Source organism: Schistocerca nitens, chromosome 5 (genome assembly GCF_023898315.1).
Source record: "Schistocerca nitens isolate TAMUIC-IGC-003100 chromosome 5, iqSchNite1.1, whole genome shotgun sequence".
Classification (NCBI taxonomy): domain Eukaryota; kingdom Metazoa; phylum Arthropoda; class Insecta; order Orthoptera; family Acrididae; genus Schistocerca; species Schistocerca nitens.
This window is the reverse complement of record NC_064618.1, coordinates 847,171,598-847,194,953: the sequence shown is the minus strand read 5'-3', so window position 1 is coordinate 847,194,953 and position 23,356 is coordinate 847,171,598. Positions and strand designations below refer to the sequence as shown.

General features: G+C 38.2%; 1 protein-coding gene across 1 annotated transcript in view; it reads right to left on the bottom strand.

Annotated features, from left to right (window-relative positions):
* Positions 1 to 23,356, bottom strand: part of LOC126260880 (E3 ubiquitin-protein ligase arkadia-C-like) — a 314,762-nt gene that overhangs the window by 43,233 nt on the left and 248,173 nt on the right. The window contains exon 8 of the mRNA XM_049958323.1: positions 18,540 to 18,676. Coding sequence (XP_049814280.1) covers positions 18,540 to 18,676 — 137 coding nt within the window. The remainder of the gene's footprint in view (positions 1 to 18,539; positions 18,677 to 23,356) is intronic.

Genomic DNA, 23,356 nt, shown 5'->3' with positions numbered 1-23,356 from the left:
GTTCAGCATTAAAGACTAATAACACATATCAACTACACATTGCCTCAATAATGAGAGTATAGAATTTTGATGAAACAGTTGGTGATTTCAAGTATAATGGATTCTTGTTTCCACTCTGGACTGCGGTCAGTATTTTTTACTGAACAGGCATGCTGATGCTCAGTAATGACAAGAGATACCATTTACCAGCTGATTGTTAGCAGTTCACGCCACAAAAGACATTGTCAGTAATGTGTGGAAACAAACATAAAAGAGAGGAGACAGTTCAAGCAAGTTACTTCATTTTGTATCATGCTGTATATGGAGATGCTGAAAATTGAGGCCATCAATGTAAAACCACTTGAATATTTAACAAAAGTCATTTTTAATTTTTTTGCACCAATGCTGCTATTTATTAATATTAAAAATGTCTTTTCTTCAATATTTAAGAGTAGTTGCATGACCTGACGTATTGAAAACCTTTATACACTCAAATACTGTTACATCTCAGAAGACAAAACCAACAGCTGTTTAGCCACTGTGGGTATTACTGTCAAAAACTGAACTCAACATGTGACTGTTTTTGCAATAGTAAAGTGATATATTTACTTAGGCAGTGTTCATTAAGTGGTAACAGTGACAGTTTTAACATCTGTATTGAACATATAGCTGCTCGTATACCAAACATCAAAATTTTTTTTATATTGCAATCTCCACCATGTGTAGTAGTGATTACACAAGCTTTGCACAGTCAATTATGCTGTGCAGCAGTGGATAAAGAAATGCCATGGGACCAAATTAGCAAACTGATTGGTAATCCAGTCATCACATCACATAACGGAGGAGTGCCAAAAAATTCAACACATCGATACAATAGCTGCAGAAATGAATAACTCAAAAATGGCAATAAGATGATTTGGTGGAGAAAAAATTCAACAATCAACACAGTAAAACACGGAAATTACTATGAATTGAAATTACTATGCATTAATGCTATCTCAACAACGTGACTGTGTTCGCATTGGCAACTTGTGCGCACCAAGTGATGTAGATTCTTTCATTTCATTCGTAGAAAGCAGGCTGCACTCTATGGCTCTTGGTAAACTAATTAGATGGGAATGTCAGTTGTTATTTAAGCACATAATTAACATTACAGCATAAGGAAAAAAGCTCTGTGAAAATTGGAACTGTGTCATGACTAACTGCAGAGACAATCGTCCAAAATTTTCTTCTCTAAGCACAGCAGATCTGAAGGCCTACATACAAAAGTTCTTACTATTAAACTGTGTATAATAAGACACACACAAATCTCCATAACAGAGGTAGCATTTGTAACAGTGCAAGGTGAGACTGTTCTACTTGTTCTCGTAAAATATTCATTATTTACTATACATGGAAAAAAAGAAACAACGAAATTTTTGGTGACTTAAAAGGTGTTTATTTGTAGATTGGTATAACTCATTTCAAAGCCCACATTCACCTCTTTTCAACATTGTTTTTCTTTTTTCAAAAACTTAATATTTCAAAAATTATTTGTATTCAAAATTTTTATGTTCTAGGATGTTATAGTCTTACAATTTAACTATTTCCAAAATTTTGTACCACAGTTTTACAGTCTTGACTTTTCTGTTTCCAAAAATGCATAATTTCACTAACATAATTTATTGGTTTGTTATTTAGTCCAATTATAAAATTTTACTGTACTGAAACTTTCTGGCAAGCTTTGGCAATCCTGGTACATATTAAAATCACCCTCATAAAGTAATAAGTATGGTTTTGTCATTTTATATTTACATCCATGTCAGTCAAACAGACTTACTTCTTTAGCTACTGCATATTTGTGCCCTTTAATATTGCTGTCATTTAAATCAACAACTAAAACATACTAGTTCAGTATTACACCAATTTGCAATTTTCTACATTATGTGTGCCTATAAACAGGTGTAATTTGTAATTTTTAGCTCAGTTCTCATTAAGCAGCCCAGGTCTGCTAGTGAAATTGTAAACATTGTGTAGTTTTTGGTTTATGCAATTGTCAGACAGTTTACAATTAACTACAATAATGTATATAAAATGTATATTTTGGATGTGTGCAAAGCCCTAGCTATGAACTTGTGCACAATACGTCTATCATCATTCATACAGCATGATTATTATATCAGAATTGTGTATGCAAGAGGTTAGTCTACCACCAGTGAACTTTGTGAATGTATGTTGACCAGCGTAGCTTCTTAATCGAGGTCAAATAATGAAGCTCCTCAATGTTACAAATCTGTTCAATAAAAAGTGAACATTATATGTCAAACATGAAAGGGTCAAAACCATTTGCTACAGTGTTGTGTATTTGTTTTCACAAGCCGATTAATAGCGGGACGAAGATCCAAGAAGACAAGTTATGAGACTTTCGAGGTGCAGTTCCACCTCAGTAAGCTTACAACTTGCAAACATATGAGATATTGTAAGTTATTGCAAGTTGGTGATTCAGTAAAATGGGGAAGTCATTGGTAGTTCGCGATTTAACATTACGATTCTAGTGGATACTACAGTTCGGTCTCATAGGATTAGGGAAGGATGGGGAAGGATCTCGCCGTGCCCTTTCACAGGAACCATCCTGGCATTTGCCCGGAGCTATTTTGGGAAATCACGGAAAACCTGCGCCATCTCGCTTGGTTTATATTCATGGAGCTCACTGTCCAGTGGAAGTCTACACACTATATGTTTTAGAATCCTATGACCATTTACTGTTTAGACATGGTAGGACAAGATGTGTAGTTACTCATCCCCCCAAATAGAAAGAGACAAAACACACAATTTCTGCCCCTCAACAAGCCAACATCACTTCAATGTAAACACCATCACAGCTATCTTTGGCTCACAGTAGCTTGCTCAAGCCATTATGCCAATAACATAGATGATAGGAAAGGCAACATTGGCTGCTACACTATCAGAGTTAGCCCCACCATCTCCTTTATAGTACAGCCAGCCACAACAGTAGTAACGTACAACATACCAAGACTACAGAACTACATCAAAACTCTGTAATCCAACAACAAATATTTTTTCCAGAATTTTCTTTTCCTCTTGCTCGAATGGGTCCTAACTCTTGTTTACTAAAATATTTCAGTCTAAACCAGCAGAGCGATATCGCTAATGACCTGTTAACAATATCTTAAATATAATTATGAGTGCAATGAATGATTTATGAACTGTTGTAGGTCTGTAATTAAGAACAGATTCAATTTGGATGTTGATACAAAATATGTTTATGCCACTCAGAAGATTTGACATTTTGGTGTACAAAGATTTGCTGGAGTTGATATCTGTTGCTTTTAGCAACAAAGGTCAACAGCAAGGATCTCACTATGATGCAAATTCAGATGGTAGCACTGTGAATTAAGAATTTTCGAGAAGTTTGAGTAATTGAGCAACAGTTATTAAATCTTTCAACTACAATTACAATGGAGAAAAAACTACTCCACGAGTTAGAAGATTTTTGACTATGACTATAGCGGGTTTAAATTATATTAATCCCATGAAGAGTCTACAACAGCCGTCATGGATCACAGCTGCGGCTAGTCAACCTGCAGCAGTGATAGTCTCAATAGAACACTCACTTTTAGTGATGCAGCACAGCCTACACACCAGACCAGCTTCTTGTCGGCATCTAGTCATGGCAAAGTTCTGTGATGCTATATAAAATCAGAGTTAATTAGTTTCATAAAGCTTTTTTATTTTTCTTCTTTTTGAGATGATGTGTGTGTTGTGTGGTAAACAGCAAATGGATTTGCAGCTAGAGTTTTTGGGTGTACTACAACAACATAGCTAGCCTTGTCACAATATCAAGTTCAGGATTTAGTCATACTGTAGACATTGTATGCTCATGGGAATGAGAAGAATAAATGTGTTGATACAGGTCAGATCATTTAGTGTGTAACTGAGTAATGATATAAAGGCATTAACAGCCAGTTTAGAGAATACTAAATCAGTATTAAAAATGAAATAAAAACAGCAAATGTGATACTCAAGCAAACAAAATCAGAATTAAAAAATTAAATAAAAACAACAAGCATGATACTTGAGAAAACGAATACCAAGCTGTAACAGCATACCACTGATTCACATAAGGAAAAACAAGGAATCAAAAGTAACATACTGCAGTCACTTTCCACCTTAACAGAGGTGCTAAATTTGGAAACTTTAAAACACTGCAATTTAGATCAAAATGAAGCGAATTAGCAGTTTAGAGATGTGGACAAACACAATACATGTTCAAATCTCAGAGTGTTAGAACAAAGCAAAGATTCAGATGTGACTGTTATTTAAGGGCCTACACTTGCTAGTTGATAACAAAGTATGAGAAAGGATTTAATCTCGGTTCAAGCTTCCAGAGTTGGCGATCATGTGCACATGAGGGGTGCTTGCTTGTATGAATGAATGGTACATGTTTCTCTTACCTTTCTTAATGAAGGGTGTGACCGAAAGCTTATGAGTAAGTGTCTTTAACTGTGCTTCTCTGCAACTCAACATGTCATCTTCACAGTAAGTAGCAATTTATCTTTCCCTCACACTGCTGACTTTCCAATCTAGAGTTACTATGGTTTAATATGGATATTTCAGTATACAAAAGCGCATCCAATATATGACAAAGTTTTATTATTTTAAAAATCAGAGTAGAGAAATAAAAAAGGATATTAAGAAGTTGTGATCTTTGTCAGAAAGTTAAAGAAAATAATATACAAATAAACTACTCATTGTATCCAGTAATTCCTGAAGCAATACATGACATTACAGCCGCAGATTTTTCCGGTCCTTTGCCAAAGCACAGAGGTGATGTCCCTTATTTTTATTTTTTTTTTTGTCCGGAGTATGCTATTGGTCTAAATCTTTTAAGCTTTAGTCTCCTTTAATACAAAAGTATTTATATTTCATTAAATTATCAAGTACAACAATTATAATCAACTGTCTAACAGATTATTTCATGGATGTAGGCAAACCAAATCGCTTACTTGCCAATAATGGAAGGGAATTTATAAGTACTTTCAAAGAATTATGCCATGGGAAGGTGTTAAAACATGTACTTATTTCAAAATATCATCCACAATCCAATTCCTCTGCAAGAATTATGGAAGAGATAGGAAGATCTACATCTACATCTACATATATACTCCGCTAGCCACCAAGCGGTGAGTAGCGGAGGGCACAATTCATGCCTATGTCATATTTCCCCGCCTCTGTTCCACTCGCGGATCGCGCGAGGGAAAAATGACTGTCTGAACACCTCAGTACAAGCTCTTATTTCCCTTATGTTTGAATGGTGATCATTGCATGATTTGAAAGTTGGTGGTGATAATATATCCTCTACATCCTCGGTGAAGATCGGATTTTGAAATTTAGTGAGCAGCCCCTTCTGTTTAGCACACCGTCTATCTGCAAGTGTGCCCCACTTCAAACTTTCTATGAGATTTGTAACGCTCTTGCTTTGGCTAAATGTACCAGTCATGAATCTTGCCACTCTTCTTTGGACCTTCTCAATCTCTTGAATCACACCCAACCGGTAAGGGTCCCACACAGACAAACAATAATCCAAGACTGGACGAACTAACGTATTGTAAGCTATTTCATTTGTTGAAGGACTGCATCACTTCAGGATTCTACCAATAAACCGCAATCTAGAGTTCACGTTACCCGTTACTTGTGTAATCTGATCATTTCATTTGAGATCATTTCGAATAGTCACACCCAGATACTTGACGGACATTACCGCTTCCAAAGACTGGGCATTTATTTTGTACTTGTACATTAATGGGGATTTTTGCCTTGTTATATGCAGTAGGTTACACTTACTAATATTGGGAGGTAACTGCCAGTCATTACACCATGCATTTATTTTCTGCAAATCCTCATTGATTTGTTCACAACTTTCGTGTGATACTACTTTCCTGTAGACTACAGCATCATCGGCAAACAGTCGAATGCCGCTGTCAATACCATCAACCAGATCATTTATGTAAATCTTAAAAAGCAGAGGACCTATTACACTGTCCTGGGCCACACATGAAGTAACGCTTGTTTCTGTTGAAGTCACCCCATTCAGGACGACATACTGCTTCCTGTCTGTCGAAAAACTTTCTATCCAATAATTGCATATGTCATCGGATAGACCGTAAGCGCGCACTTTTTGTAGCAAGTGACAATGCGGAACTGAGTTGAACGCATTTCGAAAGTCGAGAAATATGGCATCAACCTGGGAGCCGGTATCTAGAGCCTGTTGTATATCATGCACAAAGAGGGCCAGCTGTGTCTCGCATGACCGCTATTTCCTAAAACCGTGCTTGTTTCTGCAGATGAGCTTCTCAGAGTCTAGAAAGGTCATTATGTCTGAACACAAAATATGTTCCATGATTCTACAACAAATTGATGTCAGTGAAATTGACCAGTAATTATGTGCATCTGATTTTCTACCCTTTTTATAGATTGCTATGACCTGGGCCATCTTCCAATCCCGTGGAACTTTCCGCTGTTCCAATGATCTCTGATAGATGATGGATAGGAATGGTGCTATATTTGTAGCATAGTCAACACAAAAACTTACGGGGATACTGTCTGGGCCAGATGTCTTCCTGGTGTCTAAGGATCTTAACTGTTTTACAATCCCAGATACACTAAACACTATGTCAGCCATCCTTTCGTTTGTTCGATAATTGAAAGGGGGAATGGTGCTGCAGTCCTCTACTGTAAACGAGTTTTTGAAGGCTATGTTTCGAATTTCGGTCTTCATCAGTTACATTACCCGTACTGTCAGCAAGAGAAGGTATTGAATTAGTTGTAGCGTTCATAGATTTTACGTACGACCAAAACTTTTTGGGGTTATTTTTAGAATATGTAGACGAAATATTGCTTTCAAATTCGTTAAAAGAATCTCTCATTGTCCTTCTGACGGCTACTTTCATTTTCCTTAATTTCTGTTTGTCAGCAGGGCAGTGACTATGTTTAAAATGACTGTGCAAAATTCTCTGCTTTCTCAGCAACTTCCTAACATGTTTGTTGTACCAAGGTGGATCCTTTCCCTCCCCTATTCTTTTGCTAGGCACATACTTCTAGAGCACATGGTGGACAATACCTTTAAATTCCGACCAAAGATGCTCAATATCTTTGTGTCCCATGGTGAATGCTTGGAGCTGACTATGAAGATATTCATTAATGACACTTTTATTTGCTTTCCCCAACAAGAAAACTCTATGCTGTTTCTTTGGGTTATTTGCAGTTTCCACTGACATAAAAGCAACAATGACATTATGGTTGCTAATATCTTCTTCTACATTAACTTCCTCAAGAAGATCAGGTCTGTTTGTCGCCAAGATATCTAATATGTTCCCACCTCGAGTTGGTTTTCAAACCAATTGCTCAAGGTTGTATGTTGAGAGCGCTCTTAGAATAACTTCAATCGAATCTTTGCTTCTGCCCCCTGTGGTAAACATGTAATTTTCCCAGTCAATGGATGCTAGATTAAAATCTCCACCTATACCTAATGGATAATTTGGATATTTACTTCCTATGTACTCAAGAATTTCCCTGAAACGTTCTGCGACGTTTGTTGAGGATGCTGGTGGTCTATAAAAACATCCTAATACAATGGCCAATCCTTGTCTGATTGATAGCTTTATCCAGACTATTTCACAGTCTGACCCAGTATCGATCTCAACTGCGTTTAAACAGCTTTTAACTGCAATGAACACACCACCTCCCATAGCATCAATCCTATCCTTCCTAAACATTGTCCAAGATGAAGTGGTACATATTGCTCTGTGAAACACACAATCTGTATGAGGATGATCCTGCAGTTTCACAATATGCTTAATGAATTTACTTCACTTATCAATTGAACTTTCCCCAGCACAAGTGTTGAATACAAAATTCACAGGAGAATCACTGATAAATTTTTTTCTTGGCCTGAAATAAAAGAAATAACACCTATTGATTTACAAGAAAAGAGAGAGAGGAATTTAAAACAACAGGAGCAATGCTAAGTGCAAGAATACAAATTAAAAGCAAGCATCCTGAACTGTAAACTTCATGATGTGGTTGTAGTGAAAGTCTTTCAACCCAATTCACAAGTAATTAAAGAAACAAGCAAGTCTTCCCATTGCTGATAACGGTCCATAGAAAATTATTATGAGGACTGCACATCTGGATGCTGTTTTCCTAACAGATCTGTCGAATTGGAAACAAAAAGGTCTATGTATTATAACCATAATCAAAAGATGTGTGTCTAAGAAACACCCCTCAGATAAATTCATAATCTGTGTCAATTTAGCAGATTAAGGCCCGCCAAGTATCATACTGTCTGCTATATTTCTTCAGCCTCAGATTTCCGTATAGCAGTCTCTTGTTTTGTATGATTATCTAGAAAACAATAAGAACTAACTAACATTAGCCAGCAAATAGACTGCAGCACATAGATGAGGGAGACACCCCCCCCCCCTGTCCTCCCCAAAGCGGTGCTGTCTGTTAGTTCCATTACTTTTGACAGGGAGAATCAAAGGGGATGTAGCCTTACTTATGACACATAAAGGTGATGGGCTAACATCCAGGTGTGATTGTTAAACAATTGTTGAACTATATAACATTTGTTGAACTATATAATAGGAGGACATTCAGAGCTACAGCAATGAGTGGTTATGTAGAGTGCAGTAAAATAAATACAGTGCAGAAGGCAGATCAAAAACCAGGAATAAATATGAGCTACGGTAGGAGTAGTTATCTCAATATACAGGGTGAATCACCTAAAACTTACACCACAAATATTGCGGAAATGGAAAATACTATTGATGTGCAGTTTTCATAGAGTGGACTGGTAGTCAGGGCTCGTATTGTTAGCCAATAAACAGATTGTAATAATACTTAGCAAATGTATTTTTTGTGCAAACATACACTTTTTTTAAATGGGACAATAACTACTGACATTAAAAAACTAAAAGTATAGTAAATTAAAATGTCACTGGTTTTTGTTGCAGGATTCTAGTGCGAGCTGTTTATGAGATATTGTATTTTGAAAAGTTCTCACACCGACACTTGTTTGTGCCATTCAACCTATGCAGCTGCTAAGTATGATGTTATGTTTGCTTACAGTATGCTTGTGTGTTCCTCAAGTGCAGTGCAAATGCGACAGTCCAAGCAGTAGATCCTGAGTGAGCGATGAGATTTACCAGTGCACAGAAAGCCAATATGCTCAATGTGTATGGAGAGTGTAGAAAGAATGCAGTACATTCATGTACAGTGTGTGTGGCAAGATATCCCAACACATGTCAACCATGTCAGCAGTTATTTACCAATCCCTTCAACCAGTTATGTGAAATTGGTATTGTATCACCTAGACAATATAACAGAAGGAAACAAGCGATGGCAGAAAATAGGGGAAATTAATGTTCTTGCTGCTGTTGTAGTTGATCCAGATGTTAGCTCATGTGCAATCGCACAAAGAAGTGGCACAAGTCAGGCAAGTATCTTATGCATTGTTATCACATCTCTCTCCACCACGAGCTGCACTGAATGATTATAAGAATCATGTTAACTTCTGCACATAGCCATTAAGACAGAATATTCCAGATGTATTAGGTATCTTGTTTAGTGATGAAGCCACATTTATCAATTATGGCCAGGTAAACCACCAAAACATGTGTTATTGGTCTGCTGACAATCCCCATTGGCTTAGTCGTGTGGAACATCTGCATCCATGGAGTGTAAATGTGTGGTGTGGGATAGTGAACTATCAGCTCACAAGCCTGTTTTTCATTGACAGAACACAAGTATCACAGCCTCCTAACAGACAATCTTCCACGGATGCTATAAAACATTCCTTTGCAGACTAGTCAGAACCTGGGTACCAATATGATGACTATCCAACCCATAGAGCACATAGTACTGCAATATGTCTTCATGAATCGTTTCCATATCACTGGATCAGACACAGAGGACCTGTACCATGGCTGGCCTGTTCCCTCAATTTGATAATTGTAGAATTTTTCCTGTGGAGAAAGCTGAAAGACACTGTCTACAAGGACGTACCAACTATACCTGATGACATGCACCGACGTATTACTGTAGCCTGCTCAGACATCTCCTCTGAAATGCTCGTACGTGTGCAGCAGTTGTTCCTTACCAGCCTGGAATTGTGCATTGCCACGGACAGTGGTCATTTTGAACACAACCTGCCATGGTCAACTGTCTCATTACTGGTGAGAATCCACATTTCTAGGGTATGCACTTGTGTTGTTCTTTAGAGTGTGGTACCACATGCATTGTACAAGTGTGGGTGTGGAAGCTTTTCAAAATACGATCTCATAAACAACTCTCACTAGAACCTGCAACGAACAGAACTGATATTTTAATTTACCCCACTTTTAGATTGTTAATGTCAACAGGCATTATTCCATTTTAAAAAAGTGTATGTTTGCACAAGAAAAATGTTTTTAAGTATTATTACAATCTGTTGATTTGCTAACAATACAAGCCCCTGACAACCAATCCACTCCATGAAAACCACACATCAACAGCACTTTCCATTTCCACACTATTTGTGATGCAAGTTTAGGTGATTCACCCTGTATATTAACAGAATGGGAAGGCAGATTTTAAAATGATATAAAAAGGAACTTCCTGGCAGATTAAAACTGTGTGCCGGACCGAGACTCGAACTCAGGACCTTTGCCTTTTGCGGGCAAGTGCTCTACCAACTGAGCTACCCAAGCACAACTCATGTCCCGTCCTCACAGCTTTACTTCTGCCAGTACCTCATCTCCTACCTTCCAACCTTAACAGAAGCTCTCCTGCGAACCTTGCAGAACTAGCACTCCTGAAGGAAAGGATATTGTGGAGACATGGCTTAGCCACAGCCAGGGGGGTTTCCAGTATGAGACTTTCACTCTGCAGTGGAGTGTGCACTGATATGAAACTTCCTGGCAGATTAAAACTGTGTGCCAGACTGAGACTCGAACTCGGGACCTTTGCCTTTCGCGGGCAAGTGCTCTATCAACTGAGCTACCCCAGCACGACTCAAGCCCTGTCCTCACAACTTTACTTCAGCCACTACCTCGTCTCCTACCTTCCAAACTTAACAGTTGATAGAGCACTTGCCCACAAAAGGCAAAGGTCCCGAGTTTGAGTCTCGGTCCGACACACAGTTTTAATCTGCCAGGAAGTTTCATATCAGTGCACACTCCACTGCAGAGTGAAAATCTCATTCTGGATATTAAAAGGATATTGTAGCCTACTCTGGATGTGTGTATGGAGTATTGGAAAGGGTAGGTGAACTTAGAGGGGAAAGGATGAGCCATGCTTGAGAGAAAAAGGTGGATAAATAAATATGGACAGTATCACTGTGGGAAAGTAAAAGACTGTGTAGAGATAATCTTACTGCTGAAAAGTGTCCTGTGTTTTGCATACTACTCTTTTGGTTTGGTACAACAGATAGCTGTTTATACGAGGGTTGACTGAAAAGAAATGACTCCACCTTCATAATTCTTCAAGAGTTGGCAGCATTGGTACGCGGCAGGTACTGGCTTGTTCTGTAGCCTCTTCTCTACAGCTCCAGTTGGCAGGAAGCCTTAGCATTGAACAGATGTGTTGTTACAGTGTAAAGTATGGCACCCTGTGCAGACGGTCAGTCAATGCAATTTACGCAATGTGTAGTCACTCAATTCTGGACAGCAGAAGGTGTCATCCCAAAGGAGATTCATCATAGAATGAAAGCAGTTTATGGTGATTGTGTTGATGTGGGTACTGTGTGCCTTAATCTTATAAGGCGAGTGGAGTTCCTGGCAAATTTCAAGTCTGTGTGCTTTCATTTCAGGAGTCAGCATCCGGGGTACCCATTGTGCACAGATCTTCCAACAGCCAAGCAAAGCAATAATGTGACCCGCATGTTCTTGTGAAATGCCGATTGTGCTTCAGTTTCTCTCTGAGTGATACGACGATCGTCCTGAATCAATCTATCAACATTTTGCTTGTGGAACTGGGTGGTTTCTGTCACAGGACGTCCAACTCTTTGTTTGTCATGCAGGTCAGATGTTTCCACCTCACCTCAGCACTTTTAAACTGTGTCTGGTCGCTGTATTTTTATAGTAAAATATAACTTTTAAACTCACTTGTCCAATGACGCACAGTACTCACATCAACACAATCACCATAAACTGCTTTCATTCTCTGATGAATCTCCTTTGGGGTGACACCTTCTCCTGTCAAGAATTCAATGAATGCACATTACTTAAACCGCATTGACCGACCGTCTGCACAGAGTTCCATACTTTACACTGTAACAACACATCTGTTCAATGCTAAGGCTTCCTGCCAACTGCAGCTGTAGAGAAGAGGCTACAGAACAAGCCAGTACCTGCTGCATACCAATGCTGCCAACTGGTGAAGAGTTACAAAGGTGGAGGCATTACTTTTCAGGCAACCCTCGTAGAATGTCCGACAACAAGGGCTTGTTAATCATTCAACAAGTGACTCCTCTGGTTCGGTGGCAGTTTTGTAAATGCAAAGAAACTAGTTTCATAACAGGAAAGGTTGCGTTCTCTGTAACAACTACACAGGGCAATATCCCAGTTTAGTTTTGTAAGTTTTGCAGAGTCTCATATAATTTTCCTAGAAGAATCTATATCTTTTCTTTAAATTTTTATTGGAGGCGGTTGGGTTTATAAGAATTTGCTACAGCAGGTTTGTGTAATTTAGCCCACAGAGGGTTTAATTTGAATGTGGAGTTTACAGAGGAAAAGGTGATAACTGTTGTGTTTCTACCCTCTCAATTTGGCATCAATACTAAAGGTAAAGAACCACTTTTCAGGTGTGGTGAGGAGAAGCCATTGAAGTTCATTCTCCAGAAACAGCTAAGTTCTTCATTATCCAAGCCTTCAGTGAAGAACCTACCAGGGCGGGATCCTTGGGATGATGGAGGTGGGATGGGTACCAATCTTTGAGGTCTAATGTCCTTAGTCTTTCTTCTCGTTTCTGTCTTCTGCTCCTGGAGTATCTTGGCTAATCCTAACTGTTTACCACATTCAGTAGTCTCCATTTGTTAAAATCTGTATTCACAGGCTTGTCCAAGGTTTATGACATGACCAGTAATTTCCAAAAGAGCCCGAGTTCTAGAAGAAATACAGGATGAGTCAGGAGGAAAGGTACATGCTTGTATTAGTGATTCTGAACAAAAAACTTCATATGGTTGTATGTCCTATTTCGAATGGTTTACGAGCTAGAACACATTTAATATCACTTTTGTACATTTTTCTTGAATAACTCGAAAACTCCATCCTCCAGCGAAAACGTGTTGCAGTACAAAATTAAACTATATTAAATTTACTACAAAAAAGGTCCTATTCACTTTTTCTCCAGAACTAATGGTTTGTGCAAAGAGAGCGCAAGAATGTTGAAAAACTCGCTCGAGGTGCATGCACTGTAGCTTGCGTAGTAGCTTACAAGGATCTGCAAGTTAGAACAATAATATACATTGTTAGACACTCTTGGTACCTCCTGGTTGGGCAGTTTATTCCCTATTGTCAGGTCCTGCCTTGGAGATATGGTGCGAGAATACAGGAAGAGAAATCGTGACAATGCCTAAGACATCAAGGGGACAAGAGAAGATTTGTTATATAGTCACTCAACTGGAGTCTGTTAACTAAGACAGACTGTTTTTGGACATAATCCTTATCAACGTATTTGTTATAACCTGAAAAATAAAGCAGCTTTGTAATTCATGGTACTGTAAAGAAGAGTACAATATACTACATCTTGCTTATGAGAAGCAACATATTTATTTAGCAATCTGGATGTTTATTTGCACTCTTAACTTCTAAAAGTAACTGCAGCACTTAGAGAGACAATGTTCGATTAGAAGATATTGGCAGGTGCACAAAATAATAAAGTGAGCAAGATTGGATAACAGCAACTTTTAGCTGCCAATCAGACTGTACATCGCCACCTGATATCACAGTCAAGAAGCAGTGGAACATCACAAAGCTCGAACCTTGGATTGACCACTGCATGTAAAACAACTAACAGTAATGTCTCTTAAGTCAAATTAGAGTTGCCAAAAGACACGAGCACCTTGTCATCACTCATAAATGAAGTGGGAAAAGTATTAATATTCGAAGTTGGAAAAAACTGGAAAACCCATAAATCACCACCCCGTCACCATGAATGATGTGTTGTAGTTCTAATGTAATGAAGATAATTGTTAAGAAAGTACGAAATGTTCTTTAATGACATTTATTTCCTTAAGCTTAAAAATGCTAAGCCAAAGCAAAAAATTTACAAACAAAAATAAAAATTGGTAAAACTTCTGCACTGCTGTTAGTATAGAAATAGTGTTAACCTGAAATTGGGAGGTGATAAGGGACATAAAAAATGACGCAACGGCAAACTTCTATAGAATTCTGCTACTGTTGGAATTATTCCTGTTTATGACTGCACCACTTGATGTACTGGACAAGGAAGTTGAAACAAGGTATGAATAGGACAACTTTAGCAACTCTTTATGATAGAAAAAAATTACAAATTGCACTCTTCTAAAGCATAGCTTCAACTGGTCACAATTATATTGATTACTATACAATGAGACATCTCCCACAATAAGTAAACAATTGTTGCTCATCTCCAGTCACAAATCACTAAAACGAAATGAACCAGTTATAATGGCATATCAGCTCATTACAACACTCAAAAAGGGTAACGGAAATGATTATTATGCGGCATTCAGAATGGAGCTGTGAGAAACAGAAAAACAAATGAGTTTTCAGAAAGAGAAAGGGACTAGTAAAATCTTCTTATGGCTGGTCATTAGAAGACAACTAAATTTTTCTAACAATAATTACATGATAGTTGCATGCATAGACTTGATCAAAGCATATGGCAGTGCCATCTTATTGACATTGGAGAAAAAATTGGAAAAAAAAGTAAAATTCCCAAAGCCTTCTTAAACAGCATTACATATTTTGTGAGTACCAGAGGAATTCCACATGAATCAGTCTTGGTTCCTCTGTTGTCCAACTTACATACCACAGACATTCATGAATATTCTAATACTATTATATGCAGATAGCATAGGTACAAATGCCGAAGAAAAAATTCCTGACTTGTCAACAAAAAATGGATGCAACCACTAGTTGGTAGCACAACTGACCTTGAAATATCCGTCAGTACATCCATCATGGTGACATCTTTACTAGACAGAATTTCAAGTTACAATGTAACTTATAACTTATACAACTCCCCCCCCCCCCCCCCCACACACACACACACCAGTGAATGTTTATCAATGATAAGTTTAAATGCATACATCATATCAGACACGTAATTACAAGACGTGAAGAAGTATATTATAAGAGCTACAACTGCAGTATGACGGTATTTCCATTGATGAACAGCCATGATTCTGTACTGTAGCTTAATGGGAACGCATGTTGATTATGGTACAATGTGCTACAAATCAGCACCATGCAGCACACTTAAAAAGTGTCATACTGTGACATACAATGCTTTGCATATAGTTACAGGGGCAATAATGTCAAGCTCAAGAAACACAACATGGTTGAAGCAAATCAGTCATTGTTAAAATAATCAAAGAATATAACTAAGCATGAAATTCCTTCTAATGCAATATAATGACGGATATTTGTTTATAGAAGATAACATCCCAATATCAGTGACTTAATATATGGCTGGAATACATTGGGTAAATCAAGAGCCGTCATAAGTAAAAGCTGAATCTGAAGAGGTGCAGAAATTGAGGAACACTGTACAGAAAGATCTACCCGCGCCAAACTATAACAGGTGATATGAAGCACTGGCTCTGCAAATTGAGCTTAGGACAATCTTATAATTCTGAAACTACAACATTTGTAGCACATCAGGTATGGAATTTCTTTACTGCTAGAATGAGGACTGCGTAATAAACACAGATGTGTCCAAGTCAAGTACAATCAGCTTGGCTATCGTCAAAATATATTTTGTGTGCAACATGCACAAGCCTTGTTGGTTTTTTGGGGTCCAGTATACAGTACTGGAAGATTTGTGCAGGGATTGAGTGGTAGAAGACAATGGAATAGGAAGGTGGAGTACAGGACTAGTGAAAGTTGACACCACGGGGTATGGAAATACGGATGAGTTGCAGGAAGAGTTCCCATCTGCGAATTCAGAAAAGTTGAGTACTGTAATGCAGTAGAGAACAGAATGTTTTAATGTAATGTGACATAGGACAGTAACATCAGCAAGTTACAAAAAAGCTACTGCAAGACTGAATTTGAACCACTGGAACTTCAAGAAATACTTTCAGAGGATCAATCTTAGTGCCACACCCCCGCACGCCTGTGGCGAGGAAGATGATCGAAACTACATTTTTTACAACGTGTTAAAAATATTGAGTACATAAGAAGTATGACAGTAATCATACAAAACTTCATCGTCTGTTCCCACCCAGTCTCCAACGCGTGTCAGTTACTAATGATACATCAATGTGTAGACTGTTGTACAAGTCTGTAACCAATGCAAACATCTCGTCATGTTGTTGTTGCTGTTGTCTTCAATCCAGAGACTGGTTTGATGTAGCTCTCCATGCTACTCTATCCTACGCAAGCTTCTTCATCTCAAAATAACTATTGCACCCTACATCCATCTGAATCTGCTTAATGTATTCATCTCTTGGTCTCCCTCTACGATTTTTACACTACACGCTGCCCTCCAATACTAAATTGGTGAGCCCTTGGTGCCGCAGAACGTGTCCTACCAATCAATCCCTTTTTCTAGTCAAGTCATGCCACAAATTCCTCTTCTCCCCAATTCTATTCAGTACCCCCTCATTAGTTACATGATATATCCATCTAACCTTCAGCATTCTTCTGTAGCATTACATTTCGAAAGCTTCTATTCACTTCTTGTCTAAACTATTTATCATCCATGTTTCACATCCCTACACTCTATACAAATACTTCCTAACACTTAAATCTATACTCGATGTTAACAAATTTCTCTTCTTCAGAAACGCTTTCCTTCCCATTGCCAGTCTACATTTTATATCCTCTCTACTTTGACCATCATCAGTTATTTTGCTCCCCAAATATCAAAACTCATTTACTACTTCAAGTGGCTCATTTCGTAATCTAATTCCCGCAGCATCACCCAATTTAATTCGATTACCGTCCATTATCCTCGATTTGCTTTTGTTGATGTTCATCTTATTTCCTCCTTTCAAGACACTATCCATTCCATTCAACTGCTCTTGAAGACCCTTTGCTGTCTCTGACAGAATTACAATGTCATTGGCGAACCGCTAAGTTTTTATTTCTTTTCCATGGATTTTAATTCCTACTCTGAATTTTTCTTTTTTTTTTCCTTTACTGCTTGCTCAATATACAGATTGAATAACATCGGGGAGAGGCTACAACCCTGTCTCACTCCCTTCCCAACCACTGCTTCCCTTTCATGTCCCACAACTCTTATAACTGCCATCTGATTTCTGTACAAAGTGTTAATAGCCTTTTGCTCACTGTATTTGACCCCTTCAGAATTTGAAAGAGGGTATTCCAGTCAGCATTGTCAAAAGCTTTCTCAAGTATACAAATGCTAGAAACATAGGTTTGCCTTTCCTTAATCTTTCTTCTAAGATAAGCCATAGGGTCAGTATTGTCTCACGTGTTCCAACATTTCTACGGAATCCAAACTGATCTTCCCCAAGGTCGGCTTCTACCAGTTTTTCCATTCATCTGTAAAGAATTCATGTCAGTATTTTGCATTCGTGACTTATTAAGCTGATAGTTCAGTAATTTTCACAACTGTCAACACCTGCTTTCTTTGGGATTGGAATTATTATATTCTTCTTGAAGTCTGAGGGAATTTCGCCTGTCTCATACATCTTGCTCACCAGATGGTAGAGTTTTGTCAGGGATGGCTCTCGCAAGGCTATCAGTAGTTCTAATGGCATGTTGTCTGCTCCCATATGACAACTTGTCATATGAAGCTGAATTATTAAACTTAATAAAAGTTCTGCTATACCTCAAACATTTGTAACACCTTTAGAAGGAGAACCTAAATATTAATCCCTATAACTTTAGGTAGACTTATACTCTGCATTTAATGTAGATTGAGATGGAAAGAACCTATGCAATATAAAAGATGAACTCTATAAATCCATACCGTATTGCCAGTCATATTATTTTGTGTAATCTATGTCATATTTTAGTCCTATCAACTGTATGTGTTATGCATTGTGTGTGAAAATTTGTATTTTGATCAGTTTATGTAACTTTGTTCTCAAACATCAACTATAATACTGTATGGTTTTGAATTGTATAAACCATTTGTAAAATGGTTCTATGGACAAATTACAGGGGGGAAAAAAGACTGCTGGGGAGAACTATACAAAGGGCTTTGAATACAACAAATGAATCATTAATTCATATTTGACACTTTCAACAACAACAACACAGCTCACTACTAAAAGCAGACAGGTATAACCCAACTGTATAATGTGAACTTGAAAACAAGCCCAAGGTAAAGTTCAGCTAACTCACATGCCAACAGTAGGTGGAGAGCTGACAACAATTTCTGTGTGCAAGTCAGGCATGATTGTTGGAGGTGATGAAAGCACAGTACTCGATGTGAGAACATCTGCTTCTGGCGTCCAGCCTGCAGTGGCGGCAGCAGCTCCCTGCAAGAAAGAGGAGAAAGAAAAAAAAGATACATGTAATCCTGTATAAAGACACTGTGTTGCAGTCCACATATCAATTAATGACAACACACCATTTTCTAGCACATACACTGATAAGCCAAAACATAATTAGCACTGCCCAGTGTGATGGTGGATGCTGCCTGGTGGCACTGTGGACATGTGGCGTGGTAACAAAAGTATGTAAGCGGAGCAAACACAGACAGGTGACCACTGTAGTGAAGATAACAGACTGCAAATGGGGAAATCCAGTGAAATAAGTGACTCTGACAAAGGACAGGTTGTTATTACGCAGAGCCTGTGAACAAGTATCTTGAAAGCAGCGAAACTGGTTGAATGTTCACGTGCTACTGACGTGAGCATCTACGGGAAGAGGAAGAAGGATAGTGAAACTACCGCTAAGCACTAAATGGTTAGACGTTCACGACACTTCACAGAACGTGGGCTTCAGAGGCTTGTCTGCTCTGTAAATTAGGATTCGTCTCCGCTGAAAGAGCACAATGCTGATGCATGCACAAGTGTTTCGGAGCACACCATTCATTGTACATTGTTGGACATGGAGCTCCACAGCGCACTACTCCTACAAGTTTACATGTTGACCCAATAACATTGTCGATTATGACTGTAGTGTGTATGGGACCATCAAGATTCGACCTTTGATCAATGGAAACATGTTGGCTCTTTGGAGAAATCATTTTTCCTGCACTTGGTCAAGGTTGTCTTCACAAACACTGTCATTGAGATGAACAGCAGCTTGAAACGTGCAGTGCGCCATGGACACAGGCTGGTGGGAGCAGTATTACACTATGGGAACCATTCTCCTGTGCTTGCATTGGACCTGCGGTAGTAATCAAAGACTTGCTGACAGCTGTGAACCATCTGCTTCATGCTTGATGTCTTCCCCAATGGCAATGTCATCTTTCAACAGAATAATTGTCTGTGTCTTGGGGCCAGAACCGCGCTACAGCGTGGTTTGAGGAGCATTATAGTGAACCCATGTTGATGTCTCTGTGACCAAATTCATCTGACATAAATCCTATGGAACCCATCTGGATCACTATCGGATGCCATCTCAACATATGAAAATAAGTGGCCTGTTATTTATAGGAATTAATGCCTGTGCCACATCTCCACAAACCTACCAACAAACTGTCGGATCCCTGATATGCAGAATCAGTTATGTATTTTGTTCCAAAGATGGGCAAACCAGATATTGAGCAGGTGGTCATAATGTTTTGGCTCATCAGGGTACACTGCTATGAAAAAAAAATTGCAAGAAATCTAATAAATTAGTAATTCCATGTTATCTTGGACTACATTACCAGTAACAAAGGCAAAAGTCCTGCTGTTAGCTTCTTAATTATATATGAATTAAAATTATTCAGAACTCAGTTATAAGGCGGAAAAGAAACTGTTTAATGTAATGCAATAGAGGGACAAAGGGAAATAGCACTGTATTGTAGGTCTTTACTTCTTATTTTCTAAGCTGAAGGAGCATCTGATACACAAAGTCAATTACACTAAAAGAAGAAAATTTAACAAAAATTTAATCCACAAATTATACACATCAGATAACAGAAAACTCAATCATATCCATTTTTATAAAACATGAGACCTAAATCAATGTCAAGTGCTACCATCTCTGTAATCTCAGAAAACAAGAACTTAACACTCTCCTCTCCTTCAATAAGTATAGCTAAGACCCTTCTCAGACATGTGAGTGTGGATCATCTAGGACTGTAACACTTGACAGGGACATAGCACACTGCCCTTCCCCATAGGAAAGGGCAAACACTTCAAACTGCCTGCTGCAAACTGCCCAGTACACATGGGAACTATTAGTGGTGTACTGCAATGTCCAAAGCCTGATTGCACATTACAAAAAAACCAAGCTTTATTTTCCATCAACTAAATTTTCACAAAATCGTCCGGTCTGAAGCATGGTCTTATGAGCCAAACACTGGTAAATTAAATAAATTAATACTGAAAAACATACACAATTTTGTGCTTTTCATTTATAATTATGAAGTTTTTCACCAAACAGTTACAGAAGAAGAAATTAACACAAAACAGACTGTTATACTCTATACACCCAATGTGTTGAAGTAAATGTTCATGTACAGTGTTCTATTCAGTGTAGCATATCTCTGTCTTTTGTTGCTGCCCTAAAATATATATGCCTTATTGTAGCATGTGTTGTGTGTTTGTGCTTTATATTGTGCCCCTTTATCCTTGAAGGTTCTGCAATAGGTTATGGATGCAGTCCGCAGTTCAAGAAAGAAATTGGGTATTATAATTCTGTATTTTGTGACACCAGACATGTATTAATGTCATTTGTGTGATGCGCGCATTTTGTACTGTGTATACATGAACAATTCCTGCATGTTCTCACATAGATTTTTTGCAGCTGTAAATCAGCACTGTTTTATGGGGTCGTAGCGAAATTTCATGGTATTGAGAAACTGTATGGGGAAGAAAATTGGACCATATTGAAGTTTGCAATACGAAATTTATTATGTGTATCACACAGCGTATACAAAGTGTATATTGACAACATATAAAAACCGGCGGCTTTGCCAGTGGGTGTGACATCAGCACAAATAGATTTGTTTAATGGTGTGCTAAAAACAAAGCTGATCATTGTCAGAGCTGTCAAAGCAAAAGTCATGGTGGATAGGCATTGTTGCACGTGAGAGTATGCGAGATATGTGAGACAAGCTACATGATGTGTTTGAACATAAAACAAAGCAAGCTGCACATTCTGTTCAGTCAGAAATCTTAAATTTTCACATGATTTCAGGCAACGACATGGTGACACATCTCACTCATTCTGGAAACCTAGTTCTTCAAAAGCAGCAACTCATTATGAAACCTGACAAACCATGAGTAATGGTACTACTATTTGACACACAGCTTGACAGTTATGAAAGACCACAGCTGTTGTTGTGGACAAGACCTGAAGATCAACATACATGAAAATATTTAATGGATGTGTCAAGGCCTGAGAAATGAAACAACTCAGCTGCTCTGCAAACACTAAAGAAACAAAAAATGCCAATGGAACCACTGGCAGGAATATTCATCATATAAATACGAAAAAGAAGCTGAAATGTTTTGGATGTGGTGGATTTGGCCATATTAAAAAATGTGCCCCCAAACATCAGACACAAACAAACAGCAGTACCACAAACAAAACAAAAATGAACTTCCTGACCAGGCTCTTCCACTAGTAAGGTATTTAGTACAGAATTAGATAAGGACTCATGGACTGCTGATTGTGGGCCAATGAATCGCATGGGTAAGAGAATTAAGTAGTACACATTGTTTAATGAGTTTGCAAAACCAATCAGATACGCACGGGCAATGATTCGACTATGAACACACTACCACAAAGGATTACTTATTTAGAAGCTTTTGTTGATGTAGAATGGAATTTTATGGCATATGGACACTCCTGAAGGGTGAAGAAATCTCTTTCCACCTGCTACGGACAAGGGATTAGGCTTTTATTCATGGGGAGTCAAGTGCGAGTTCTGAAACAAAGGTACCGAAACAAATGTATGGCATACGTAGTGGCAACTTACTGAAGATATTGATTTGAGTGACGAAACATATTCATCTTTGTAATCATAAGGTAAATCTTGTGTCAAAGGAATCTCTGCACATTTGGCATAAACCCTTGGGTCATGTACAATAATTCTTGAAGCAATGTGGTGCTGAATTTGAAAACTTTGGTAACGAATTCTGTGAGGCATTTGTTAAGAGGGTTTCCAGTCATGACAGCAGCGTGCCACACAAACAGAAATGATTCATGCTGATCTGTATGGACCCATGGAACATAAATCGCTGTGAGGAGCTCAATATCTTCTCTGCTCTACTTACAGTTTTTCAAGATTATGCATGGTATATTTTTTCAAGCAGAAGTTTGATACTGTAGAGAATATTGCAGAAATATTAAGTACTGAGAAGAATTTTTGTGGTCAACTATAAAAAGCATTTCAATGTCATGGCAGACAAGAATTTGATATTACTGAAGCTAAAGATTTGCTGAAATTAAATCATATACAACTCATAATCACAAATCCTTACACCCCAGAAAGCAGAATGGATGTGCTAAGTGTACCAACAGAACTGTTGTGGAACTAAGAGGTTGGTTTGACAAATGTGGTAAATTTCCATGAAAGAATGGAATATTTTTGTTACTCCTGATTATTCCGATGATTGTATAATGAATTTCAACTAAGTATAGTATACAATTCATTGGTTGACAGCCATATGAATTGGTCAGTGTACTGACATGATTGAAAACAGAGCTTCTTGCTGTTATTAAACATTTTCATTTGAAAGGTTGGACTGCTCCACAAATAAAAACAAGACAGGATGAAGTTCACATGGATTCTGCACCATCGTTGAAGACCATTTACTTTTGGATTAATGACTTTGAAGATGGTCGAACAAGCAACAAAGACAAAGTGCATTTTTGTTGTCTAACTGAGGTCCCCATAAAGAAACCCCTTGCTAAGATCCATGATATGGTAATACAAGACTGCTGAATAAAAAAATTGTGAGATTGCTGAGACTGCTGGCATCTCAACGCAGCGAATGCAAAACATCCTGCATGAAGAATTGGCTATGAAGAAGCTGTGTGCAAGGTGGGTGCCA